This window comes from Raphanus sativus, chromosome 4, assembly GCF_000801105.2.
Source record: "Raphanus sativus cultivar WK10039 chromosome 4, ASM80110v3, whole genome shotgun sequence".
NCBI classification, from domain to species: domain Eukaryota; kingdom Viridiplantae; phylum Streptophyta; class Magnoliopsida; order Brassicales; family Brassicaceae; genus Raphanus; species Raphanus sativus.
In genome coordinates this window covers 10,710,206-10,731,022 of record NC_079514.1, presented here as the reverse complement: position 1 = coordinate 10,731,022, position 20,817 = coordinate 10,710,206, and the positions used below count along the sequence as shown (strand labels likewise).

Genomic DNA, 20,817 nt, shown 5'->3' with positions numbered 1-20,817 from the left:
TGAAAGTAATGTTACTCATTGGATTGATATAATGTACCTTTTCATACTATATTTAAGAAAATAACACACGTCGAATTGATTGATTGATTGAAAATATGAAATAGGTAAAAAGGGCGAGTATTAATTTTTCATTTTTATTTACCTTCTAATTTACAAATTACAAATGAGCACCTACGATCTTTGTTTTGTTGATAGAATTTTTCAACTTTCACGAACAAGTAAAAGAACCAAGCATAGAACCACCGACTCGGTGGTGAGAGCAGAACAAGTTATATTGCAACGGTAGACTGATCAATATAAACGTAACATAAGTAAAATACGTACAAAAATAAGAAGAAAATGGGTAAAACAGGTGAAAACAGCAGGTTAAAACCAATACTAATAAACTTTATTATTGGTTAAAAATGGTGGTTTTAACCCTAGTAAATTATAGATTTTGATTGGTTACCTTGCGGTGGTATAGTAGAATGGTGTTTTAAATATTATGTCAATCAATAAAATTGCAGAATGAAAAAAAAGTAAGTTTGTGTTTTCTGAAAAAAATACAAAAAATGTTATTAAGTGAAAAGTGAATTTTAATAAATTATCTATAAAATCAACACTTTCATATTATTAAATTATATAATAATTAATACCATTTTAAACATTTAATAAAATAAAATAAAATTTTATTTTATAACATTATAAAATTATACAATAATCTTTTTACAATATTATAAGATGTCAATCTACTGTTAAAAACATATTGAAAATAAGCTAAATATTTATAATAAGTAAAGTATTTAAAATAAATTTTAGTCATTTTTACATTTATAATAATTAGCTGAATTGTTTACATTAATAATAGAGTAAATACCATATAAAATTTTCAATAAATCTATTAATGTATTTTGCAATTTCACAAATTTTAATTTTTCCGTAGCTTAATTAAGTTTTTACCCAATTTAACTATTTTCATCATTATGCGATTAAACGATGTTTACCAATTAAAACTATAGTAATATATATCCGAATGCAGAGCAGGAAAGATTCCTATGTGGATCCAGACCACAATTCAAATAGCAACATATACGATCTTTGTTGTTCCCTATTTTAGCAACTCTAAATGATTAAATTGCTTGAAATTCAATTGTTTGCATGTCACATAGATCAATCTGAATTTCCATTAAAAACACTACAATCCTAATTTTTAATTGGTGATATCTTGTAGTTATACCATTAACTGGTTAATTTGAAGTTTTGAACTGCACGAAAATGCACATGTTGTATAGATTTTGTTATGGTATCTTGAAAATGTATTATGATGGTCGTACAATCAATCGTATACGTGGAGTAGAAGCTCAAAAACATTAATCACATATGCATATGTTTGGCTCTAAGTGGTTGGATGCATCATGCATGTGCATCTTTACATTGAGAAGCGTTGGGTATGTAATAAAGATTCTGATGTGGTCAAAGTCAACCTTCTTTTCAATTTGGTGCCTAGTATTTACATCACTAGGCCATCTAGTAACCCCAATCGGGAGCTCTTAACCAATACTAATCTTACCATAGGTACATACCAGCAGGGGCGAAGCCACCTTATGAGGTGTGGTGGCACTTGCACCAACAAATATTTTAAAACTTAAAATTTTAAAGCTAGGAACACTAATATTTTGGTGGATCAGATGGTAAAAGTCAACAACGGCACCCGTAATAACACAGGTTCAAATCTCATTTATGCGCTTTTAATTTTTATTACCGATAATGCACCCAGTAAATAAATATTCTAGATTCGCCACTGCATACCAGATATTAAAAATGCAATATCGGTGATCCGTTCTATTCGAAACGAATAGCTAAATTTATAATTTGCTTCGATCTAGAAAGTTTTAGATACTCAAATTTTTGAATTTTTGATTTTTCTTTTAATAAACGCCATAACAGCATACAAATTAACAAATCAAATTTTCATTATAAGATATGCATATAAATAATTACATTACTTAATTTTTATATACAGTTTGGATTCAGTTTTTGAAAATAATATGTGTATTTGATATGTTTTTACGGATTTTATATTTTACTATTTGATTTGATATTAAACCTTATGAAATATATAGATTTTAATCAAATAAAAAATAATAAGTGACTAAATTAAATTTAATGTTTAGAATGCCTATCCTTGTACACTATAAACTGAAATATTTACTTCTATATACTTTTAAGGGAAAATTGTTTTTTTGGGCCAAAAAACAGCAACTATGTCCCATTAGTCTAATTTCTTTTTTGTACCATTTTTTCCTCTAATACCCTTTAATATTTTCTAAAATAAATCAAATAAATAGTTTAGCAAACAAAAAAAAATTCAGAAAATAGTAAATGCTGATGAAATACTTATATCAACTTATAGATATATTTTTTAAGTTCAAAAAATGTTTAAATCATAAATTCATATTTTGTTCTAAAAAAGGTAGAATTAACATTCTACATAGTAGAAAACGTATTCTACTTTTTTTTCATTGAATATACTTTTTTTAGAATACGTGTTCTACTTAAATAATAGTAATCTAAAAATCTTTAGAAAACACATTCTATGCTTAACATATAGTTCTAAAATCCGTAGAAATCAAAATCTACACTTTATGAAATCTAACCTGGACACGGGATCGATCGGTCTCCAATATACGACCGATCAATCTACTGTCGATCGAGCTATAGCAGATCGGCTAACCTGGGCTTCGCTCGATCAGAATATGGTCTGCAATTTTTTTTTGTTCTAGACATTTATCTGGATCGACTGATTCAGATCGATCGGGTGATTATGGGATCGATCGGTCCTGATGCAAAAATGTCTTCGTCGTTTTTCTTTTTTTTCTTGGATTTTAAATATATTATTTTAATCATTTTCGTTTGAAAATATAATTTAATACTTAATATATTTTTTTCATTATTATTTCGTATTTTAATTGAAATTAGGGGCAGTATTGCCATTTAAAAAAAATTAGTCTAATAGGACATAACCAATATAAGATTAGACTAATGGGATATAGTTACTGTTTTTTTTGCCCAAAAAAACAATTTTCCCTATTTTTAATCATAGCTGATATACTTACTTCTTCTATCCAAAACTTTATGGATATATAATTTTTTCCAATCAAACGAAAATAGGATCAAATTAAATTTTACGTTTAAAGTGTCCATCTTTTTTTTGTCAACTTTAAAATGTCCATCTTTTTTTTGTCAACTTAAAAATGTCCATCTTTGTACACTATAAACTGGAAATAGTTACTTCTATATATCTTTTTAATCATAGCCAACAGTGTCCTCATTAATGATGAGGGCTCTTCATTTTTTCTTGACCATCTTCATGCTTATAAATACAAGTACATTGAATTTCAATTATTATCATTATTTATTGTGACCTCTTCATCGTTATTATCACTTTCTTCAAAATCTTACTCCCTCTGTTTTATAATAAGTATCACTCTAAGGTCATTTTTTTATTACACAAAGAGTGTCACTTTACAATTCCAATATAAATTATACTAATTTTCAGCTGAAAACTAATTACAAATTGCATTGATTTTATAAATAATTTTATTTATCTAAAATACTATTGGTCAAAGAGGTATAATTAATTACAACTTACATATATTTCAACAACTTTCTTAATCTGTGTGAAAAATGTCATAACGATACTCTTTAAGAAACGGAGGGAGTATTACAGATTGTGAAAATGGGAATACTGAATACATTTTCAGTATAGGTATCTACTTGCTATGTGGTTTGTTATATAAGTTATATTGACTGTTTGTGTCAAACAAAATTGATGTAATGTGGAGTTAGTATATACTATAGTATATAGCTAGTGTGATTGATGTGATTAATCGAAAGCAGCAGTAAATATAAAAAGATATAGGTTGGAAATTTGTCTTTGCGTTTCATGGAAATGGAGAGTTAATGACAAACAGGGGCATGTGTTTAGTAAGATCTTTGGTAGCATCGATATCCTATGTCTCACTCCTATCAACGACAATAATTAATACTTGCACCGTCGCATAAATTAAGAGGAGGACTATACGGTGACTGGTGTGAGCTAACTAGGCGAATGATTATACCTGCAAATAATACAAAATGAAAATTATTCTCCTAAATGACATTTTTTCTTACAGAAATAATAGTCACGGTTTAGATCAGCTTATATTTTAGTTGCAGTTCCGTAAAAATATTTATATACTTACTATGTATGAACCCAATTAAAAGAATTATTTTTCGATTAAACTAATGATCAGTAAGGTGTTCACTTAATTTAGTTCATGCTTCATAGTAAAACTGCATGAGAAGTTGAAAACTCTTTAGTTTAGTTCATGCTTCGTTGGTTTATAGTTATTAGAAAATGTATAATAAATATAAATAAAAAATTTAATTGAAAACATTGATTGTTTTCTTAATATGTACGAATTGTATAAAAAATCTTATTTTTAAGAATGGAGATAGTATGTTTTATTTTGACCGGGAACTTATGGTCAAGTGGTAAGGAAAAGGGTTTAAGATGTCACTACATTTCAGATTCAATCCATCTATTATGCGAAACTAAGTCAAATTTTTCTGGTAATCCAACACGGATATAAACTACTGCATTTCGGCCCACTTAAATATTCGGGAGAGAATCTATCCGTGAATTATACCTTCCATCCGGGGATTAGATATGTGTCTTTAATAGATTTAGGTTTAATTTTTTTCAGTCAAAAATTTGTTTTATTTTAAATATTTTATCTATCACATAAAGGTACAATGTATTCTTTTTGTGTGATTATATATCAAATTCACCCAAAATTAGAGGAATGAGAAATAAGAAACCAGAATTGTACTTGTAACCTGGATCATTGTAATCATCTATACTATACTAAAAGGGGAATACCCTCAAATTCTAAGCTGTCCACGTCATTTAATTAAATCGACCAATGGGAGAGAGTCTTTTTGCCACGTCGGATGCATCACTCAAAATCAGTTGGGCTTTATTTCGTTTGGCCCATATTAGGTTTATCAGGTCACGTAGATGAAACGCTGCGTAATAGATTTCGCGACTCCAGACCTGGTGGCGACTTTGTCTGCGCGCTGACCTTCCATCTTCTTCCCCTGGCAAATCCTGTAACCGATTCATCACCTTAAAGTCCTCAATTAATCGAGCAGGCACGATCTAGATTCAATGCGACCTTTAAGGTTTCAGAGACGGTAGAGTTCGACTATAAATAGGTAAGCTATCCTTTTTCATAACATCATCACATTCGTTCTAGACTAATCAGTAAAATGGCTAACGTATCGGTCCTCTCCGCTCTGCAGGCTGGACACTCCTCTTCCACCGTCAAGTTCGCTTACTCCGCTTTTGTGAGGCCTGAAACGTCCGACCTGGTGGAGAGCTCATGGGCATCGACATGCTTTTAATCGTCTCTCAGGTTATGTAACTCTTATTATTTTATGATTTGTTTATTGTTTATAAAGATTTGAAGTTCATGTGTATTCATCGTCTCTGTTAATTCTCTGTTGCCTTGAATTTTGTCATACTATTTAATCCTGTTTGATGCTGTTTTTTTTTATATTCAGTCGACCATGATGCCGGTGACTGTGAATGTCAACCGCCTTGCGACGCACCAGCCTAACCTTGAAGCGGGATCGGTCTACTCTTTAGCTCCACGAACTCCAGTTACCTGCAGCGGTAAGGGTTTCTCGGTCAGATATGTTTGCTATATTTTTTAATTTGGTTTCATGTTCACCACCCTAACGTTGAGCTTTCCACATGGTTCAGCGAAACAGAGAGGGTTTGTCCTCAAGAAGATAGAATCATTGATGGTGTCATAACTGAGTTCTTATGTGCTCAACTTCCACCGCAGGTCAAACTCTAAGTTAGTCCCTTCCATTAAATAAAACGCTTCTCATGAACTCTCTTGAAGAAGCCAAGAGCAGAGAACTGGAAGCTGCATGCTTCTTCTTTCAACCTCACTGTCTTCTTTTGAATACATTGACCTGTTTGTGTTTTTGGGATGTATTTTCAACAGTCATTCGTGAATCCAAGCTGTGAGCCTATGTCTTTACTACTTTGTGTAGTTTTTTTATTTTATCTTTTTTGTCTCAACCAGTTTTTCATGTTTTTTTTTAGCTTTCCAGCAAAAGTATGTTGTAAAGTTTTCTCCTTTTTGCCAAATAAAATTTAATGAAGGTCTTTTAAATATTCAAAAGCAATCAACGCTTTGAGAACATTCCTTTGGGTTCTCTTTTAGGTACTTACATAGATGATCATAGTTGGATCTGAGTTTCTTAGTAAACTGAATATTCACTTTCATAAAGTGATTAAAAATAGTTGATTCCAACTTTGTTTAGTTTAGTTCTACTGACTTTCAGAGTACAAACCAGCTTCAGATACTAGAAAAGTATTAAATCTGAATTAGTTAGATTTAGTATTCTAATATTTGTTTATAGTGCTTTGTCTTAATCTTTCTTTTTAAACCTGTAGGACTACTATCAAGCTTTCAGATTGAACCCACTTAATCCATTTTCAGGGCATAAGATATGATGTCATTGGGAGACTTAAATCCTACAAGCATGTTTGGAGCAGTGGTTTCAGATATGGATTAAGGTATGTTCATGTCTCCTCTCTTTTGCTTTTACAAAAAGTGTTACTACTTGAGAGAGACGAGATTGATCTAATATGTTTTTAGAAATAATGTTCAGAAGGTATGTTAAAGACCATATGTATGAATCAATAGTGTCACATTGTTAAATGAAAATGTCAAGCGTTTGTAATGGAAGTTTTATATAGTTTGTGATGATTAGTTTTCTATATTCAGACAGTTATGCAAATTATTTTAAAAGATGTCAACTAAAATCTTATTAGTAGTTCCGTATTTGTTCCTATTTTGTTGCTTTAATCAATTTTCAATACATAATATTAAATCCACCGGAAAGGTGGGAGTATACAATATTATTTTTGATTTGTATCGATTACATGATTTGATTTTTGATTGCATTGTATATGGAAAATTGTTCTGTCTATTATTATTGTTTGTTTCTGATGGCTGTGGGTATTGGGTTATGCAGGGTATTCAGGAAGGAGAAGAAAACTTGAGTTATATTTAGTTATGTAGAGCATCATGTTTCACAGTGCCTTGAACAAGACATGAACCAAGATCGCTTGGTCTCATGGAGCCAACATAGCGAAACTGATAAAGAGGAAAGAAGGCTGATCATCAGCAGGACACAAGGATCGATGACAATATGGCGACGCTGGTGACTTCCACCCTACAGGTAAAAGCGTTGTGAAGTGCTTTCCAGACAAACAATTTAACTTTTGGTGCTGCTTTGATGTTCCAGACGTCCTTATACCAGTTGGTTTGATGATTCTGAGAAGTTAGGGACTCTTGATCTTTGCATTCCAGCGCAGAAAGATACCCAGATTTAGTGCTATAATCTCCTGATGGAATCTTAAGCCACACCCGTCTGTCCGGAGCCCCGACCAAGCTTGGTTTGATGAGTCTGATACTCTGTTACTCTGTTGGCAATACTCTTCAATCGAAGCAAACTCAACATAGGCAAATTCACAGAAACTGCCATGGCGTCCTATAGCCATTGTAACATTAACAACTTGGCCAGCTTATTTGAAGAAGCTCCTCGCTGGAGGAAAACAATAGTAAAATCAATGGAAAACTTTCAAAAAAATAACCAAAGGTGTGTGTGTGTGTGTGTTTTTTTTTTATAACCAAAGGTGTGTTATAGTTGCATATCTAATCTTTAACAATTGGTATACGAGATTTCAACGTTTCAAAAGAAAGAGTTCCAACGTACTAAGTGTGGTTCCAATGTTTTCTGGAAATGGTGACATGTATTGTTTGTTGTTCTAAAAGTATTGTCTTTATTAAGTTTATTGAAAATAATTCTTTTTTTTGGCATCTATTGAAAATAATTTATAGCTTCAAAATCTAAAGATTATTGAAACATATTTATTGGTCATAAAATTTGCAGATTTCAATATTCAAAATACTTACACATTTATGAAAATATATATATATATATATGTATATGAAAGTAAGGTTATTAACCTATTCTTTAAATAATAACTTAAAATTAAATCAGATGATGTATAAAAAATATATTATATACATAAAACAATTAAAAATAAAAACTTAATAAATATATAGTATGTGAACTCTTAAAAGAGTTTAAACATGATTATTAAAAGATTAATAGAAACTGTGACTATGTTTACATATAAATTATTGATATTCCAAACAAAAAAATTATCTTTCAAAATATTTCACTCTAAATTTTCCAAATATTATATCAAAACAAATAAATTATATAATATAAACAAAAAGATATAATGATATAATGATGACAAAAAGATATAATATAAACAAAAAAATTAATTTATTTTAAAACTTAAGGTTTAATTTATACTCCTTCCAATTCCAAAACAGTAAAATTTCTATAACTTAATAATTTTAGGGTTTTCATATTTATTTAATTTACAAATATGTCCTTTTGAGATTTATATATTTTGATGTATGTTTTATGTAAAAATATGAAGAACATATGATTTCACGGTATTCTATATCGTTCCTATTCGATTATATGGGGTATACAATAAATGCAAATGCATTTTAAGTGTAAAATGAAAAATAACATCGAACATTTAAAAATATTAAGAAAAACTAAATATATACTTTACTGTGAATAGAAAACAAAATATAAAATATAATGATTATATTTATATAATATTTTTATACATTAATTTTTAATTTATATTTATATTACGAACATATATTTACATAAGTTTTTTCAAAAAAATTATCTTATTGAAATTTGTTATATTTTATGTTAGCTCAACTCGGAACTGCATGGTGAAGTTTTTGACTTTTTCTAACTTATAGTGATTATAAATTTCTCAAATATATATTTGGATTTTTCACACATATTAAAAGTATTTTAAATTTTGATTATAATTATTTTATTTCTACTTCACCAAATATATATACTAGATCTAACGGTATATATAAACTAATAAAAGATAATTTAAAAAGCATAAGCCGCGCGTAGCGCGGCGAAAAGATCTAGTATATATAATGCCACATTTTTCTCTCTCGAGAATGGCTCCATGTCAGATTCTAATTAGTGTTTGTGGGTCCCGCTTATATTTGGTTTAGTTCGGTATGATAGTTGATGTTTGGTATGATTTCACTCGGTTATTTTTTAAAGACAAACGACGCGTTCAGAGTTGTAGTGGCTAGGGTTTCACGATCACCTTCTTCATCTGTAATCTTCAACTCGCCGTTTTTTCCATCTCTTTCCCTTCCTCCGCTGCAAACCGTTTTCATCTCTTAACCTTCCTCGACCTTCAACTTTGTCTTAACTTTCGAAATAAATGTTGAGTTCACCACATAAACTCTTCAACGTTTGGGTTTTCTTCCTCGGTTGCGTTCGTTTTCTTATAAATAGGGGATGGATGATGCTGTGAGAATCGTTCGCAGACACTCTCTGTTTCAAATTGTTTTCCCGCTTTCAAAGATTCTCAGACAGATGACTTCCTCCGGTGCCGACATTGTTGCTCCAACATCCTTCGACGATCTCCACCTGGGCAGATCTGCGCAATTCGTGGTCGCTCGCCTCTTGCGTTTCTGGGACTCCAGGAACATTAAGAAGCAAGGTGAATTCATGGGAATCATCTTGCTTTTCCTTGATGAGCAGGTATTGATCGATTTATTAACCATCTTATTATTTTTTTTTGCTTTCCTATTATAATTGAATATATTTAGGTTTGAATCATCTTAATATATATATTTTTTTGTTTGCTTCCTGTTATAATTGAATCAGATAAAAAATTACGGCTTAGATTTGTTCGGAGTACGAATCTGGTTTAGTTTTGTGTCTTGCTTTTGACTTTGCTTTTCGTTTTGTTTTATGTTTCGCTTTTGACATTCCTCTTCACCGATAGCTAAAGGTCTTAATCTGATGAAATGTTTTGTTTTTGTTGTCATAAATCTGTGATCCATGGATTTATTCCTGCTGCTCGGTCCGGTCACTACCGTCCAGGTTTACGAAGTGGTTCCATTCTCAAAGTTGCCGGCTTTGAGATGGCTAGATGCACCAAGATGTACAAGATTACTGACAATCCATTTGTTATCTGGTTCCTCCCACAAACAACCATTGATGAAGTCTTGGTCAATGCTCCTAATATCAGCCTCCAGAAATTCATGCTGAGGAAGTTTGAGCATCTTCAAGCTCTTGCCAACACGAACTTAGAATTCCCAGGTTTGTTTCCTAAATCTTATTCTTCAAAAAAAAAAAAATTCCTAAAATTGTCTTACTTATGAACTGAGACTAAGACAGTATAAGTGTTTCACGTTTCAGATGTTGTTGGAATGATTAGTTCCGTCCAAGGTTCCGAGCTTTCAGACGCCTCAGTGATGCCTCGAGTTGTTGTCCGCTTCATCATCGAACCGTAAGAGAACAAAATTTTATTTCAAAAAACTTTTTATGAACATAGCATATTGATTGAAATCATTTTTGCCCAGTAATGTTGTGGTCTACCTGACCTTATGGGACGAAGCTGCGGCAGCCATTCGGGGACTCATCAGCTCAGGCAAGAGAACACAGACTGTGATGGTGGTCACAACTGTGAATCCAAAAATCTTTGCAGGTAGTAAAATATATTAAAAATATTGGACCAAAATGTCTTCGTAAATACAATGACTTCGCTGTTAGATTATGATACAACCCATTTTAAACGAAACATTTGCTCTCTGCAGGTAATTTGTACCTCAACTCCACCCAAGCTACGAAATTTTATTTCGACATGAATCTTCCGGCCATCACCCAGTTCACAGCTAGGTAATATTCCTGTTTGATTATATTAATCTTGAATATGTCGCATACTAACATATATGATTTACTTCCAGCCTAGGAGGACCAGTTGGTGAAGCTTTTCGTTGCATCGAAACAAAGGAGGGGGTTAAGAAAAAGGAAAATGTTTCCATTGGAGATCTGAACAAATTCATCTCCAACTCTGATGAGCAGGTACCAGTTATATTTATATTTTGTAGGAAGTGTCGTGTCAGATGAAATGAGGCTTATAAGATGTTTTGATATTTGTTTGGTTTAGACCCAAGATGCATAATTCATTTGCAAGGCTAGAGTTCTTGAGGTACTCAAACAGAATGGGTGGTCTTTTGTTTCATGCACTGGCTGCAGCAGAAAGTTAGATCAATCAGGCACCTCACTCTGTTGCAATCATTGTGGTAATGCCAACGTCACCGGTGTTATAAAGTGAGATTTTTTAGCTGTTTAGTATCGGTATCATTTTTTTTTTGGGAGGCGACTTCGTTCCAAAGTGCCCACTAATAAATCTGATTTACCAGGTACTATGTCGAATTGTCAAGTTTCAAGCATCAACACCGGCTGCTCTTTAATCAATGTAATATGCAAAGGGTTCACGAAATAGCAATGCAATGTTTTTTTTTGAATCAATTCTCTCTAATATATTTAAACACTTTCCATCTAAGCAGTAACCATAATAATCCAAAAAAAACATTCTTCTTCTAATACTACTCCCACCACTACCTAACCTTTACATCACTCCTCTTACACTACCAACCACCACCATCAAAAAACTCAAAATGCCACAGCCTCGGTTTTCCTAACATTTTCGCACTTGCGCGGGGCTCCGCCCCTAGTAATTAATAATTACAACGATCTGCCCTATTAACCAAAAAAAAAGAGTGGTCCAATACCAAGAAGCTCGACAACCTAATTTTTTCCTTCAGCCCCACAAAAATTAACCAATAAGGCTTTGTTGATTTCTTTTAAAATTGAAATTTATTTGTCTTCTTACTTTGGCTACGGATAGATTAAGTGTATGAATAGAATGATAGAACAAAGAAAACACAAGATGTGGTTATAATTTTTAAAATAAAAGAAAAATATTAATATATATGTATGTTTCTGAAACCCAATAGAAAACGCAACATAGTAAAAATAGTTACGAAGTAAAACTATTTCGATCATACTTTATTTCTTAATTTATAATGGAATAATGAATAAATAAAAAATAAATTATTTTACTTATGGAGTAAATTTTATTAATAGAGTGAAAATATAGTAGAATTATAACATTTTTTAATCCATAATTACTTTTATTTTTTTTTGGAGGAAAAAGTGGAATGAGATTGGAGATACCTTAACTTAATGCGGGATAATGGGTAAGTTGGTGCGGATAGTGAGTTTGTGATTTTTTTTTTAAGTTTGCAACTTTTATATAACTGTTGCATTTACACATTTGGTACATATGAAGTTGTTGACAAATCCAACTCTCTTTTTTCATTTCATTTTTTTTCATTTCATTTTTTTTTCATTTCATTTTCCCTAAGTCATTAAATATAAATAATATGTTTACATATTTAATCTAATTGTCATTGATAAAACAGAAATTTTTTATTTTATAGTTTATAAAATAAATTTAATATACATAATATAATGTTTTAAGAAAAGTTCTAGTTGTGTAGAATACATAACATTAAAATGTTAATTTTCTACTTATAAAATATATCTTTGAACCATTTAAAAATCCTATATTTTTATGTGTTAAGAAAATTATATTCGTTTATAAGTTAATGTATCAAATGTATTTAATTTTTTAATCAGATTACTTATTAATAAAAATATGATAGTGTTCACATAATATATATATTTTTTTTCATAGATAATGTTTGATAAATAAGCATTTTGAAATATATAGGTCTAAACTAATATAATTAGGATAAAAAATATTTTGTAATTTCTCTTTATATTTTCAATTTAGTATTATTAATATTGTGATAATAATGCAAAATGACTTTTAATATTGTGTTAATATTGCAAATATGTTATGAAAAAATTTAAATTCTTGTTAGTATCTTTGTTTATATGTGTTATAACAATAAATTTAATTTTTGTATATATATATTTATTAGTAATACTTATATTTTGTTACATTAAATATATATTTGAAATATATTTAAATTTAATTTGTAGTCCGCACAGTGCATATTATTTTTACTATTCTACTCTTGGTTCTATATCACATATATTTTTTTGTTACCATTCACATTTTACTTTATACCATTTTTTTTTCTAGCTACTAATATTCTGTAGTTTATAAAACTGTAGTTAAGCTCTATGCAATATCCAATTCACTTGTTCTACACCGTTCAATCCACTGTTATTATTAGAAATCTAAATACCAGGATTTTTTTTCTACAATCTGGAAAGCTCTCAATACACTCTTTATTCTCCCTCCGCATATAAGAGTATTGCATGAAACAAACTTTTTTTTTTCAAGTAGCATTTTTGTTCGAAGATGTAAAACTCAACTTGTACATCATAATTTTTTTTTAAGAGGTGATAAAAAAAATTGACACCAAAAAACTAAATTTGATATAATTTCAACACCAAATTTAGTGTCATGGTCGAAGTTGCTCTACAAAACATAAATTAGAAACCTATAAATATTGACCGGTTTTCTGCTTAATCAAGCAGCCGATTAACTACATATATGTCCAAATTTTTTATATAGTTTATGGAGGAATCCTAAACATCCATAGACATTATTCAATAGTAACGGAATTTATCTGTTATATCAACAAGCCAAATATGTTACATATTTTTGTGCGAAAATCTAGACCTAGCTATACACCACCAAGTAAAAGAGAAAACTACCTGTAAATACAACGTACAAACATAATACACTAGTAGATCAAACACCAACTCTTTTTTTTTTAACATTCTCTTGCTAAAAAAAGCTCTACCTTTCCTCTAATTCTCTAATTGTGAATAGTACTTTCCGGCCAATAGAATGGGCTTCTACAGCCACCATCGATCCGGTTAAAAAGTTTTATTTTCTTTTTATTTTCTTTTTCTTTGCATGTGTGTGTAAGAGGGAGAAGAGCTTTGTGCTTCACCCTAGCTTGGTCTCTGTTTTTTGAATCCGGGACACAGAGCCGTCGTCGGCTATTGTCTCCAAAGAGTAGAGGTTTGCCTGAACCTCACGCCGACTGCTTCGGCTTTCGACCCTCTATACGAGGTGTGACTAATCTCCTCTGGTGTTCTTTTTTGTCTGCTTGGTTCTTTAGTGAGATCTCGAATAGATCGATGAAGCTCCCGGGTGAAGTGAAGGCTATGAAATCAATGATTGTGTGGCAGCACCTGCTCCTGGCGAGGCCCGGTGAAACACTGTTCAGTTTCCGGCGTGATCCTCTTGGCAGTGGCGATGGTGGCTGGCTCGATTGTGTTATGGTGGCTCTGGTTCGGATGAGATAGAGGATAATCTATGGAAGTTCTCCGTAGAAAGGAACAAGGACGATGAAGTTGGATGTGTCGAAATTCAAAGTTCCGGCGAGTTTTCGATGTGTTCTGGTGATACTGCGGTTGCTGTCACTAGTGTTGATTCGTGGCAGTGAAAATGCGGCAGCCTTTTGACGCGTGGCTCCTCATTGTTGAGGCTGCAACACGTATTCAGCTCTGACTAAAATCTTAAAGCATGTCTCGAACTGCATTTCTTTCTTAACGGTTTTTGGTTTTGGGCTTTGTGGACTTATGGCCGAATGGTAGGTTTAGTTTGTGTCCTTCTGGTTTTGGGCTTCATGTGTTTGTAAGATTTTGGGTTTTGGCCTTTTGGTCTTAGACTCTTTAATGAATATAAGGTCGCCAAAAAAAACACTAGTTGATCAACAAAGAAAACTGAGAGATTCTTAGAATTGTGTAATCGTTGTGCCTTTGTTCACCTATCTGCTTTCTCAAACACCAAAATCGTTTCGATTATATAACCACCATCCAAAATATAAGACACCGGAATTTAATATTTTGCCAAAAAAAAAGTGGGCTTGGAGGTAGGCTGGGCTAGGGCAATGCTGGACCAATGACATTTGTGTCTGTATATGCTAAGAATAACAAAAAGTGTCTACATTCAATGTAACTTAAAAAGAGTTGGGTTCGGCTTATTAGATGTACGGAACAAAACGAATAAACCCAAAAAGACGTCTATGTTCAATTAAAATCCCAAGCTTCACGGGATACTCTTCCCAAACTCCAAAACTTTTGTCTCCCTCTCCCTGTATTTATATCTGATTCTCACATACGGAAAAAACATCACATATCATTTTCTAACTTCCTGTTTTCTTCTATTTCTTCTTATTTTCCTTCCTAAAACAGACCATAACAATTCAAGATGGTATTGTGGGTGTTCGGATATGGATCTTTAATATGGAACCCAGGTTTCGATTTTGACGAGAAACTCATTGGGTATATCAAAGACTACAAACGCGTCTTCGATCTCGGTATGTTCCCAACGTACTCGTTCTTGAACTATCAACAAATAAATAGATCAATGTTGCTAAGAAAGATCATTCCGATTTAATTTTGCAGCGTGTATTGATCATAGAGGCACGCCTGAACATCCTGCACGAACTTGCACGTTGGAGCAATCCCCCGGAGCAATATGCGTAAGCAAAGAAAAAAACATATGTTATGTTTTACAGGTTATTATTAAAAGATGAATATTAAACTGTTGATATTTTGGGCAGTGGGGTGCTGCTTATTGGGTTCGTGGAGGACCTGAGAAGGAGAAGCTAGCCATGGAGTACTTGCAGCGAAGAGAGTGTGAATACGACTCTAAAATCCTTGTCGAGTTTTTACACGGTAAGAAACTTGTTGTCCTTGTATTTTCCAAATTTTAATTTTATTTTTTCTAAATGTAGTTTCTATTCTTGGATGCAGGAAACTGACACATTCGAACCAGTCTTGACCGGAGTTTTAGTGTATGTTTGTCCTCTCTTTGTCTCTTGATGTTTCTAATTTGGAAGATTCAAAGTTTAAAGTCAGTTTTGTGTCCCTATCTTGTGTAGCTTTACGTCAACTCCAGATAAAGTGTCGAACAGATACTACTTGGGCCCAGCTCCACTGGAGGAGATGGCCAAGCAAATCGCCACAGCTTCTGGACCCTGTGGGAACAACCTGGAGTACCTTTTCAAGCTGGAGAAAGCAATGCACGACATTGGTGAGCTTCATAATGATTTTGCATTATATATAAGATTTTTGGCGCTGATTTGTTTGATGAATGTTGTGAAAACAGAGCATGAAGAAGAGTTTGTGATAGACTTGGCGAACGCGGTGAGGAAACAGCTAGACTTACCAAAGGAAGTGAAGGCATTGTTGAAGCCTGTTGTTTCTCGTGTACCCATGAAGTCTCAGTCTCAAGCTCATGTGTTTCCACTCTTCAACGTGTATTTGCATCATGAGAGACGACAGGCGAAGTCATGGAGCCAACTAACTACACTCTGGTGATAATTAATCTAAGGATGTAACACTCTTATATTTGAAATTTTATTTGATATAACATCTTTAGCTTTCAAAAGTTTAGATCTTTTATTTAGATGATTTTTCTTCTGTATCCACTGAGAACTAGGATAAAATCTGCGCATGTGAAAAATTTAAGAAAATTTATAATGTAATGTACATAACATACAAACATTCGATTACTTATATATGTAATCATTTGGGATTAACTAAGGTTACTGTGCCACTTATTTTGGCTATACTAATATTATTAGAGATATTACTTGAAATATATAAGTTGGCAATCAACTTTTTAAAAATAAATTCAATCTAAAATATTTTAATATTTGAGTTTAGGGTTTAGAGATTATTGTTTAAGATTTAATATTTTATATCTTAATTTAAAATATTTAAGTTACATAGAAAAATTGTGTGTATAGTGGATATAAACATCTAATCATGCGACCATGCACAATAGTTTTATTATTCAACAACCATCTTTGTACCTTTTTACAATCCACACCACCATATTATATTTTCTTTTTTCTAGATAATTATTAACATTTATTTAACTTTTATGCTATTAAAAATTAATATTCTACCATTTTATTAAAAAGGTAAATATTTTAAATTTTATACATGAATTTTATTTTATAAAATTGTGTTTATTTATATAAACAAGAATTTGTTAGTCAACAATAATGATATTAATAAATATGTATCCAAATTAAATGAACTAGTTCTTTTTATAGAGCAAAAAAATGATGAATTTTGAAATATCTTTAAAAAATATATTTCCTCAAAATAGTTCACCTGAAACAAATAGGATGAATAAAAATGTTGAAGTAATAAAATAGTTCACTTTTAAAAATATCTTTTCACAAAATAAAAATATTCCATACAAAACTATTTTAAATAACATAAAATATAATTTTGAAGTAATAAAATATTTATTTATATCTATATTTTCTTAGGTGAAAATATATATTTTTATATAATGTGATTTTGTAATCTATAGGTTATATTTTACTTATATATATGATTTCTAAAATACAATCACGAAAAATAAACTGTTTATTTTAAAAAGATATTTAAAATAAAGTAAAATTAACTTTTGATCAAATAATTAAAATATTTTAAACTAAGATAACACTATATAATTTAACAAGGTAGATATATTATATATTATCATTATTAAAAATGTTTTTTTAATATTAAATTTTATGTTTTATGTTTGTCAAAGTTAAAATAACCATAGTCAAAATACCAAAGCAAATCTGAATTCTCATTTTAAAGATTATTTAAAATAAATTTTAGTTTACCATTTAATATACATAAGACATAAAGTTATTTATAAGTTATAAATATTTTAATTATTGTAAATATTGATATGTGTTTATGAACTTCCAAAAATGTATTAGTTACTTATGTAAGTAATTTCTGTAAGTAATTTCCTATTGATTATCGTTTTACTTAATAATATTTTATTTTAAAAATCAACATATAATTTAATTTTTGTAATTTGGAATAAATACTTTAGTTTATTTTTAATTCATTCTAATCACAATATATCCTAAGTTATACATAATCTTCTTCAAATATATTTACATATTTAAGATAACAACCGACGTAAATGCAAATAATCATAATTTTCATATATTTAAAATGAAAAAATATAAGTTGAATTTAAAGAGTTGATGCAATCTAATATACCAAAATGATAACTTATTCAAAATCAAATGTCTGATTAAAGTAATATAATATTGTTATTATAAATTATGCATACAAATTATAAATTAATTCAAAATTAAAATTAAATAACAATTAATTATTGTAATATATTTAATTTATAAATATTTATATCCGTGTATGAGCATGGGAAACCATCTAGTTGCTTCAAAATAAGAGAGCTATTTTTGTATAAATGTGTTGTTTATTTTGTGCATACTAATAATATAGTTAATAAATGTGAAAATAAATGAAACACAAATAAATAATTTTTAGAAAGTAAAAATATAGTTATAGATTTTTCATATGATTAAATTAAATCATTTATATTTTTAATAAAGAATTTAATAATCGCAAATCCGCTGATTTATTTCCTAGTATAATTTAATAGTTCTATTATTTATATTTTCCAACCGCGTGGAAGACACATTTTAAGTTCTTCTTTTTCCAACCGCGTGGAAGACACATATTAAGTCTTTCATGTAAACCCCACTCCTACATTTTTCAACACCATCAGTACAAACTTCCGACATTTGAATATGGTTTGAAATTATTGGCTCATCTCTCAGCATTATCTTCTTTCCTCGTAAACTTTTTTATCAAAAAAAAATTTCGATGATCTTCTACGTTTTGTTTGTTTTCTCTATTTTTGTTTCCGCCACCTGCCGAGTAGAAAATGCAACGGATGCGGCGTACGAACCCACCGATGTCTTATTCATCAGCTGTGGTGCTAAATCCGATCCCTTCGTTGACACAGGCAACCGAATGTGGTGGGATGATTACCACTACGGCGGCCTGTTGCCGTGGAATGCAAAAGAATTGTCGTTTGCTGCAAAAGCTTTATACCAAGATTTTGCGGCTTTTCATGTTCCGTTCATGGAAGCTCGCATTTTCCGATCTAATTTCACCTACATATTTCAAGTCTCTACCGGCTGGAAATTTCTCCGGTTATACTTTTACCCGACACGGTACGGATCCGATTTCAACGCCAACGGTTCCTTCTTCTCCGTCAGTGTCAACGGTTTCACTCTCTTGAAGAACTTTAGCGCCTATTTAACGGTAATGACTTCCAAACCGGAATCAAAATATCTGATCAAAGAGTTTATCGTTCCGGTTTTTAAAACTCTCAGGCTCACCTTCACGCCCTCTCCAAACTCTTTAGCTTTTGTTAATGGTGTGGAGATTGTCTCCATGCCTGATCGGTTTTACACAAAGGGGGGATATGATGACGAAATCACAAACGTGAGTTCCACGGTTAATACTCTAGATGAAGAGACAGCATTAGAGACCCTCTACCTCTTGAACGTGGGAGGACATATGGTCTCTGCCGTGAACGACACAGGAATGTTCAAGGTACTACTTAAACACTACACTTTCGCAGAAGTGAAGAAGATTACAAAATCATTTTCGCATACCATTGGAAAAGGAGGATTTGGAACTGTTTACGGTGGAAACCTTTGTAATGGTCGCAAGGTTGCAGTTAAGGTCTTAAAGGACTCAGTGGGAAATGGAGAAGATTTCATCAACGAAGTTGCAAGCATGAGCCAAACATCTCATGTAAACATTGTTTCTTTGCTTGGTTTTTGCTACGAAGGGTCTAAAATGGTGATTGTGTATGAGTTTCTAGAGAATGGGTCTTTGGATCAGTTTATCTCTAGAGAGAATAAGCCATTGACTCTGGATGTGAAAACTGTTGAGATGAGGTGTCAAACTTGAGAATTAAGCTAGAGGGTTATAAGGATTTATAAGACTTTATAAAGGATTGCCAGACTTGAGAAGTTAGGCACTACACTTGAGAGGTTATACACCAGATTTCAGACTGTAGCTACAGTACTCGTCCAGAAAAGAAGAAACATGATAAGGTTTAGATACATTGAACCTAGACAGTCTTGTAATCTCTTTAAAACCTTGTAAACTCTCATTGTAATATTTTTAATGGAGTTTTGAGTCTCTCTCTAGTCTTTCTCTTGTTCTTATTCTCTCTAATCTCTTAATCACTTCAATCTCATACAAAATACTCAGATTAATCTGAATCACACTATAAAACCCAAAAGTGTTTATGGTATCAGAGCTAGGTTCTCTAAAAATCTGGGTGTGATTTTTTTTTTAAATATGAGTGTTCTTGAGGGTTTTCAAGAGCTAGATCTTTGAAAAACTCAAGATTGTTTCTGTTGGTGTTTATTTTTGGAGGTTCTGGAGGTCAGATCTGGCACATACTATTCAATACAAAGATGGAGCTAAGATCTGATACAACAACAAGGCATGAAAAGGAGATTGATGAAAGTTGGTCCAAATGGACTAGAACAACTCTTGAGAGTTGTGGGTTGTGGTGTGGCCATGTAAAGGAAGGACATTTAATGGAAATGGTCATGGAAGAAGGTCAGACAAGAAGTCTGGAAGATGGAGATGAGGCTGCTCAAGAAAACACTATAAAGAGTGGAATTGAAGCAGCTCATGAAGAAAAATCCAAACTTGTGAAGGTGTGTGAGGTCAAAGAGTTGATCCGCAACTATAAACAAGGGAAGGATGAGATTTTTCAGCTTGTGGGAAGGCTGAGAGAAGTGTGGCTGGAGCTTATGGCAAGGTCAGAAACTATTCAAGAAAGGAAAGAACAAGATTGTGTCTTTAACTTTCTGGTGGCTAAGATATATGAGTTTGTTCAATACACTTGTGATGTGTATGAGAAAAGGAAGGTATCAACTCAAGTGAAGGGTGGGTGGTACTAGCTTTAGAAGAAGAAGATTAAGAAAG

At 31.5% G+C, this 20,817-nt stretch overlaps 3 protein-coding genes and 1 long non-coding RNA gene across 9 annotated transcripts; all 4 read left to right on the top strand.

The window, feature by feature from the left end:
- The first annotated feature begins 4,932 nt into the window (after positions 1-4,932).
- On the top strand, positions 4,933-7,837 carry LOC130510755 (uncharacterized). 5 transcript variants are annotated; one of them, XR_008944512.1, is made up of 7 exons: positions 4,933-5,238; positions 5,326-5,438; positions 5,587-5,698; positions 5,789-5,873; positions 6,494-6,616; positions 7,078-7,284; positions 7,388-7,837. It is a non-coding gene; the product is annotated as an uncharacterized LOC130510755 (long non-coding RNA). The 5 variants fall into 5 exon arrangements; XR_008944510.1 differs by having other exon boundaries at positions 7,351-7,837; XR_008944509.1 differs by having other exon boundaries at positions 4,936-5,238; positions 7,078-7,837.
- A 1,411-nt stretch (positions 7,838-9,248) lies between these two features.
- LOC108833698 (uncharacterized) lies at positions 9,249-11,500 on the top strand. Of its 2 annotated transcripts, XM_018607106.2 has the most exons (8): positions 9,249-9,720; positions 10,066-10,284; positions 10,384-10,474; positions 10,548-10,672; positions 10,782-10,863; positions 10,932-11,049; positions 11,135-11,298; positions 11,391-11,500. In XM_018607106.2, the coding sequence occupies exons 2-7, from the start codon at positions 10,107-10,109 to the stop codon at positions 11,147-11,149; spliced, it is 609 nt and encodes a 202-aa protein (XP_018462608.1). In that variant the 5' UTR covers positions 9,249-9,720; positions 10,066-10,106; the 3' UTR covers positions 11,150-11,298; positions 11,391-11,500. The 2 variants fall into 2 exon arrangements, with proteins under 2 accessions (XP_018462608.1, XP_018462607.1); XM_018607105.2 differs by lacking the exon at positions 9,249-9,720 and having other exon boundaries at positions 9,735-10,284.
- A 3,643-nt stretch (positions 11,501-15,143) lies between these two features.
- On the top strand, positions 15,144-16,553 carry LOC108833700 (gamma-glutamylcyclotransferase 2-1). Its single transcript, XM_057007113.1, has 6 exons — positions 15,144-15,341; positions 15,430-15,506; positions 15,588-15,691; positions 15,762-15,821; positions 15,909-16,060; positions 16,136-16,553. Exons 1-6 carry the CDS (start codon positions 15,233-15,235, stop codon positions 16,345-16,347), a joined length of 714 nt encoding a protein of 237 aa, XP_056863093.1. The 5' UTR covers positions 15,144-15,232; the 3' UTR covers positions 16,348-16,553.
- A 2,008-nt stretch (positions 16,554-18,561) lies between these two features.
- Positions 18,562-19,926, top strand: LOC108833701 (probable receptor-like protein kinase At5g39030). Its single transcript, XM_018607107.2, has one exon. The coding sequence runs from the start codon at positions 18,682-18,684 to the stop codon at positions 19,780-19,782; it is 1,101 nt and encodes a 366-aa protein (XP_018462609.1). The 5' UTR covers positions 18,562-18,681; the 3' UTR covers positions 19,783-19,926.
- Positions 19,927-20,817: the final 891 nt, after the last annotated feature.

Coding starts and splice junctions, on each gene's coding strand:
- LOC108833698 (XM_018607105.2), top strand. CDS start 9,990: ATGTTTTGTTTTTGTTGTCATAAATCTGTGATCCATGGATTTATTCCT. Junction 10,475..10,547: donor GTCCGCTTCATCATCGAACC/GTAAGAGAACAA, acceptor ATTTTTGCCCAG/TAATGTTGTGGTCTACCTGA. Junction 10,864..10,931: donor ATCACCCAGTTCACAGCTAG/GTAATATTCCTG, acceptor ATTTACTTCCAG/CCTAGGAGGACCAGTTGGTG.
- LOC108833700 (XM_057007113.1), top strand. CDS start 15,233: ATGGTATTGTGGGTGTTCGGATATGGATCTTTAATATGGAACCCAGGT. Junction 15,692..15,761: donor GACTCTAAAATCCTTGTCGA/GTTTTTACACGG, acceptor TTCTAAATGTAG/TTTCTATTCTTGGATGCAGG. Junction 16,061..16,135: donor GAAAGCAATGCACGACATTG/GTGAGCTTCATA, acceptor TTGTGAAAACAG/AGCATGAAGAAGAGTTTGTG.
- LOC108833701 (XM_018607107.2), top strand. CDS start 18,682: ATGATCTTCTACGTTTTGTTTGTTTTCTCTATTTTTGTTTCCGCCACC.